Source organism: Mus caroli, chromosome 5 (assembly GCF_900094665.2).
Source record: "Mus caroli chromosome 5, CAROLI_EIJ_v1.1, whole genome shotgun sequence".
Classification (NCBI taxonomy): Eukaryota; Metazoa; Chordata; class Mammalia; order Rodentia; family Muridae; genus Mus; species Mus caroli.
In genome coordinates, this window is record NC_034574.1 from 107,839,328 (window position 1) to 107,845,523 (window position 6,196).

The following is a 6,196-nucleotide window of genomic DNA, read 5'->3' on the forward strand; positions in this document are numbered from 1 at the left end:
ACCAGACATGCAGGCAGGCAAACCGCTCACATTTTTTAAAGAGAAATAAACCTTAAAAAAAAAATCGTAATGGAACTCAGAAAAGGGAGATGTATTCAGTGTGGCGACGTTGTTAAGGACCGAGAGATCAAGCAGACCCCCCCCCACCAAAGGCCGTCTCTGGGGTCTCTGAATAACAGACAGCATCCCGGTCAAGCTGTGGTCCCGTTCACCATCAACCCCCTCCTTGTCTGGGCTTCAGTCTTATCCTGAAGGCACTCTGACAAGATGTTAGACTTGTGTGAAATCTGTTTTTAGGAGACAAGATTTCCCTCTGGCTGGCCCCCTTTCCTCTCCCAGCATGAGATTTTTGGGGAAATTACCATTTCTTTGGGACCCATCATTTCAATTATAGTAGTCTGATGGGTTAAGAGACACAAAGTATATGTTTAGACTATCTTCGGTTTCCGACAAAGTATATGTTTAGACTATCTTCGGTTTCCGCCAGACTGCTTACAACATCATCTGACACCTGAGGCAGGCACCCAGGACCCACAAGCACAGGACTCCTTCCTCAATGTCTCTGGGGCTCTGTTTCAACTCAGTGACCCCTTTTGACATGGTCTCCTTGACCCCAGTGGCCATCCGCCTTTACACAGGTGGACTGGAGAGTTAACATGTTACTTGGTTATTTTGTAAGCAAGCTTACTAGTAAATCCTCTGTGTCAAGCAAGCACCTCAAACCTCAAGCCAAGCTTCCTTCTTCTGAGAAGAGAGAATCTCAACTGAGAAAATGCTTCCATAAAGCCGGGCGGTGGTGGCGCACGACTTTGATCCCAGCACTTGGGAGGCAGAGGAGGCAGGCGGATTTCTGAGTTCGAGGCCAGCCTGGTCTACAGAGTGAGTTCCAGGACAGCCAGGGTTACACAGAGAAACCTTGTCTCAAAAAATAAAAACAAAAACAAAACAAAACAAAACAAAAAACATTCCTCCCCAGGACATGGTATTTATAGCAGAGATAGGAATCCTAACCAGGACAGGATATATAGATGTGTTTCCTGGGTAGTGTGATATGAAAGTTACTATTTGTGGTGACTGTGGCAAAAGTTGCCTTTTAGGCATGAAAAAAAAAAAATAGCTTAGTCAGGAACCTAACCCTACACCCAAGGCTGCGCCTGATAACCAGAACACGTCACTCACTGAAGATAACTAGACAAAAAACTTCATGAGACTACCTCACGCTGTCCATTGACCAGGAGCAATCCTTTGTGCCTCACAGCTTTGGGACTGCAGTAGACATCAGAGAAATGTCACTTCGATGGGCCCTGCAGCCAGAGAGTCTGACCCTGGATATGGCCTTCAGCTAAGACACCTGCACAGATGCTGAGCAGCCTCGGGGAGACTAGCTGAGGTCGGTAGTTAGGAATGTGGAGTGTGGATGTTGTGACCCTCAGTATAAGCAGGAATAACCTAGCCTAACCCTATCGCTCAAGACGCGACTAGTAACAGAGCCACTACGCGTGATTAAGAATGAAATAAATGCATTTGCCACAGCCAGATCACCAGGCAGATGAGATTATGTGGCCAAATCGATGCCACTGAAACTGCTGAATCTTACTCTGTTGTGGTAAACAACATCCTGTGCTCACAACAGAGCCAGTGGGGAGACTGCGTCCTTAACTCCCCGTTCCCTACAGCCTTGAAGAATGAAAACTGGATCTCCCTGCAGTTTCACTTTCAATTCTTGTCAAAGCTTGGTTTCTGTTTCCAGTTTCTCCAAGGAGGGAGGGGCAGAGCGCTTTTCTCCTCTCCCGGCAACTCTCTGTCCCCCTGTCTCCTCCAGAGAACGCTTTGGGAAGCTCCTCCCATCAGACCTGAGCAGAAGCACAGAGGATTTATCTAGAGGACAGGCTGACCCAGCTGAAATGGATCCATTCCCCAACCTGTATGGGACCCCTGGGGACAGTCTAGACCACTTCCTGGAACACAGCCTTCAGCCCCAGAGGGACTGGAAAGAGGAAGGGCAGGATGCCTGGGAGAGAATCGAGAGGTTCTTTCGGGAACAGTGCTTCCGTGATGAGCTGCTCCTGGACCAAGAAGTCAGGGTGATTAAGGTGGTGAAGGTAAGCACACAGGGTTCTGGGTTCAAAGCTCACCTCTGCCCTGTGGGGCTTGTGAACTTGAGAGGTGGGTCATTTCAGCCCCTCTGAGTCTGTGTCCTCTTCTTAAGATGGGTTTAGTAGAAGCAGTAAATGGGATAAAGCATAGAAAATGTTTCTGTGCATTTAAAATTAGCCTTGCAAAGCTGAAGGACAGAGGTGGTGATAATTTGGGATTCTGGTTCCTGAATGGACCATAGTCACTGGTTTCCATAAAATGTGTGCCTTTGCTTCTTCCTGTGTAAGAAATACTATTTGGCCAGGTGTGTGTGATCCTGCATGCTTTGAATCCCATCACTCAAGAGGCAGAGGCTGGCAGATTTCTGAGTTTGAGGCCAGCCTGATATACAGAGTGAGTTCCAGGACAGCCAGGGCTGCATAGAGAAACCCTGTTTGGAGAAAGGGAAGGGAAGGGGGAAAGGAAAAGGAGAAGGAGAAGGAGAAGGAGAAGGAGAAGGAGAAGGAGAAGGAGAAAAGGAAAGGAAAGGCAAGACTACTACTTTAGTCCTGAAGTTATGAAGGAAACCTATTGTTCTCTAAGTTAGTAGTATTGGTCATGTTAGAAATTACCTAGCAAGACTACTTGGTAAACCATTGGGATTCTAAGGGCTGCCTGTGTAATTCTAAGGCTAGCTGTTTCTCCCAGAAAAACACAAACTTACGGCCCACCCCCTCCAATCAAGACCGTTTGGATCAGAGCTCTGGGTGTTGTTTATTCTGCTAAAATGAATGACAACTTAAGTTAACTTGAGTAAGTCAACTTTACCTGGGAACTCTGAGCCATGGTGGCAGAGGTTAAGACGAGAGAAAAAGAGCTTTTGATGAAGAAAAATCTCAACAAACCTTCAAAACCAGAGACCAGGGAGGGTTCTCCGCCAAAAAGCTTTCAAGACAGAAATGGAAACTCCCACAGCTGCTGCAAAACGATACAGTGTATCCCATTTGTGTTCTGGTTCCTGCAAATTTCCGCCTGACCTAGGTCAATTGCTTGTAGCAGCCTCTTGGCTTCCGGGATTTGAAAGAAACAACAAAAAAAAAGGAAGTCCAGAGCTGGGTGTGGTAGCCTTCACCTGTAACCCCAGCAGTCCGGAGGTTGAGGCAGGAGGATTACCAGTTTAAGACTGTTAAGCCTTTGCTTATAGCAAGTCCCGGCCAGCTGTGGCTGCATCAGTGAGGCACTGTCAGAGGGGTGGAGAGGAGCAGCTGAGGTTCACTCTCTCATCTTCTTTGGTTTTACTTTTTTTTTTTTAACTAGCAGACAAAGGATTTTGTTTCATTATAGCATTTTTCAAGTAGCAATTTGTTTTGGGCTAGGGATGTAGTTCTGAGGTTGGTATGTATGTTCTGTGCCTAGAATGGTGGCTACCTATAACTAACTCCAGAGGCGCTCCCTTCCGCCTCTCTTCTGGCTTCTGAGGACACCAGGCACACCTATAGTGTATGCGTACGTGCCAGCAAAGCAGCCGTACACATAAAGTGTTGCCCTTGTTGAGATTTCAGAACATTTGGGTCTCTCAGTTTTGGATCAGGGATGCTCAGCCCATAACGCCCACAGCACAGGTCTCTCTTAAAGGACTGTACAGAGAACTTACCATGAATGGGTCTGGTTTAACTCTCAACTTCAAAGCATCAAATCTCAGGAGAGGTAAATCTGCCATTGTCACCTTCCACAGGGAGGCTCCTCGGGAAAGGGGACAACGCTGAACCACAGATCTGACCAAGACATGATTCTGTTCTTAAGCTGCTTTTCCAGTTTCGAAGAGCAGGCGAGAAACCGCAAGGTTGTCATCAGCTTCATTAAGAGGAGGCTGATTCATTGTAGCAGAAGCCTGGCCTACAATATCATTGTCCTTACCCACAGAGAGGGGAAAAGGACCCCTCGCTCGCTCACCCTAAAGGTTCAGTCCCGGAAGACTGATGACATTATTTGGATGGATATCCTCCCGGCTTACGATGCTTTGGGTAAATCCAGTGGTGGTTTCAGTTTAAAGAATTCTGGGGTCTTCTTCTGGGAGAGGTTAGAGAGAATCGAAACCAGTGAAGATTGCTCTGTAGGTAGATAGGTGGGACTGGAACCATACCTGTAAAGACTTCCATAAATATCCTTGCATGGGTTCCCATGTCCCAGTGTTACATGGGGAGGAAGGATTTATCCTAAAGAATGAATTCCTACCCACCCTCTGGAAAACACCAGGTTAGGCAAACATTCCAAGGTCTTTAGGGTCTGACAGTACTGTATTAGACCCTTTAAAACAAGGCTCTCAAGCTGGGTGGTGATGGAGCAAGCCTTTATTCCCAGCACTTGGAAAGCAGAGGCAGGTGGATCTTTGTGAGTTTGAGACCAGCCTGGTCTACAGAGCAAGTTCCAGGACAGTCAGGGCTACACAGAGAAACCCTGTCTCAAAAAGTAAGTAAGTAAATGAAATAAATAAGCAAACAAATAAATAACAAGACTCTCATATTTTACAACTTGCATTCCTCTTGGGCCCACACCTTAGCATGTTCAAAATTGAACATACATGGGATAATGTTGAGTCATCAGAACTGATATTTGCTCACATTTGAGATACCCAAACGGCAATTGCCTGTGGTTGCCTTTAAGTTTACCTCCTTAATGGAGCCGATCTGAGGATTTCATGAACCTGACCATCCCGGCCTCTATTAATTTAGCTTTGAGGTGGGGGAGGGGGTGAGGTAAGGAAGGCATAGAAAATGATGACTGTGATCCCAGCTCTCAGGAAGCCGAGGCAGGCAGACCACAAGCCTAATGACAGCCCAGGATCTATCACAGAGAGACCCTGCCAACGAAGAAGAGGGGCTGGAGAGATGGCTCAGCAGTTAAGAGCACTGACTGCTCTTCCAAAGGTCCTAAGTTCAATTCCTAGCAACCACATGATGGCTCACAACCATCCGTAATGAGATCTGACGCCCTCTTCTGGTGTGTCTGAAGACAGCGACAGTGTACTTACACACATGAAAGAAAGAAAGAAAGAAAGAAAGAAAGAAAGAAAGAAAGAAAGAAAGAAAGATCTAAAGAAAAGAAAGAAGGGAGGGAGGAGTGGATGAGAGGGGATTCCCTATGTTTCCAATCTCAAAAGGTAGAGTTTCCTGACCAGATAGTTTCTCTTCCCAGGACCTTTGTCCAGAGACTCAAAACCAGCACCGGCAATCTACGAGACTCTGATAAGAAGTAAGGGCTACCCTGGTGACTTCTCACCAAGCTTCACAGAGTTACAGAGACATTTTGTGAAAACTCGCCCCGTTAAACTGAAGAACCTCCTCCGGTTGGTGAAGTTCTGGTACCTGCAGGTAAGAGCTGGGAGGAGGCGGAGCAGAGGGTACGCACACATAGCCCATGCTTCTCTTAGAAATTGGGGCTGGAGGTGTGGCTTGTTGGCAAGGTACTTGCTTGGGATGCATAAGGTCCTGGGTTCAATCCTCCGCAACAGCAAGAGAGATGGCGTGGGGATACAAGAAGTGGGTGAGAGGCAGGATAAACAGTGAGTGACCTGCAGGGCCCTGGACCATCTAAGAGCCCAGCATCCCTGTTGATGAGAGCATCTGCGTCTTGCTTAGTGACACCTGCTTGCAGTGACGCCTTCCCCAAGGGCGATTAAATGCTCACTCAGATGAGGACAGGCTGCCTTCGACAAGCCTCAGATGTGTGGCATTTTGATAACAATAATAAAGCCACCATTGTGTCAGACTAATTGGGTCCTGTGATCTAGGCTATACGTGCCAAGGGACCCCGTTTAGTCTTTCTGTCTGTTTCTTTACTTTTTTTAATTGGATATTTTATTTACATTTCAAATGTTATCCCCTTTCCCAGTTTCCCCTCTGGAAACCCCCTATTCGACCCCCTCCCTCCTTCTGGCTGTTTCTAATGGCAAGTATCCCCGCCCTCACCCTGGAGGTGAGAAAACTGAGCTGAGATTTGAACACGAGTCCCTGACTCTAGAATCTGTGCTCATAAGCAGTCCCAGGAAATGCTCTTCAGTTTAGCATTTCTTTCTGGTTATCTGACTAATTGCAAAGAACTCATTAAAAAAAAAAAAAAA

At 46.8% G+C, this 6,196-nt stretch overlaps 1 protein-coding gene across 2 annotated transcripts in view; it reads left to right on the top strand.

The window, feature by feature from the left end:
- Nucleotides 1-1,172: 1,172 nt before the first annotated feature.
- Nucleotides 1,173-6,196, top strand: part of LOC110294508 (2'-5'-oligoadenylate synthase-like protein 2) — a 15,601-nt gene continuing 10,577 nt past the window's right edge. Inside the window, exons 1-3 of one of the 2 annotated variants that reach the window (XM_021162793.1) lie at nucleotides 1,173-2,102; nucleotides 3,812-4,100; nucleotides 5,272-5,447. In XM_021162793.1, the coding sequence (XP_021018452.1) occupies nucleotides 1,686-2,102; nucleotides 3,812-4,100; nucleotides 5,272-5,447 (882 nt within the window). In that variant the 5' untranslated portion in view covers nucleotides 1,173-1,685. The remainder of the gene's footprint in view (nucleotides 2,103-3,811; nucleotides 4,101-5,271; nucleotides 5,448-6,196) is intronic. The other variant, XM_029478026.1, reaches the window with a different exon arrangement.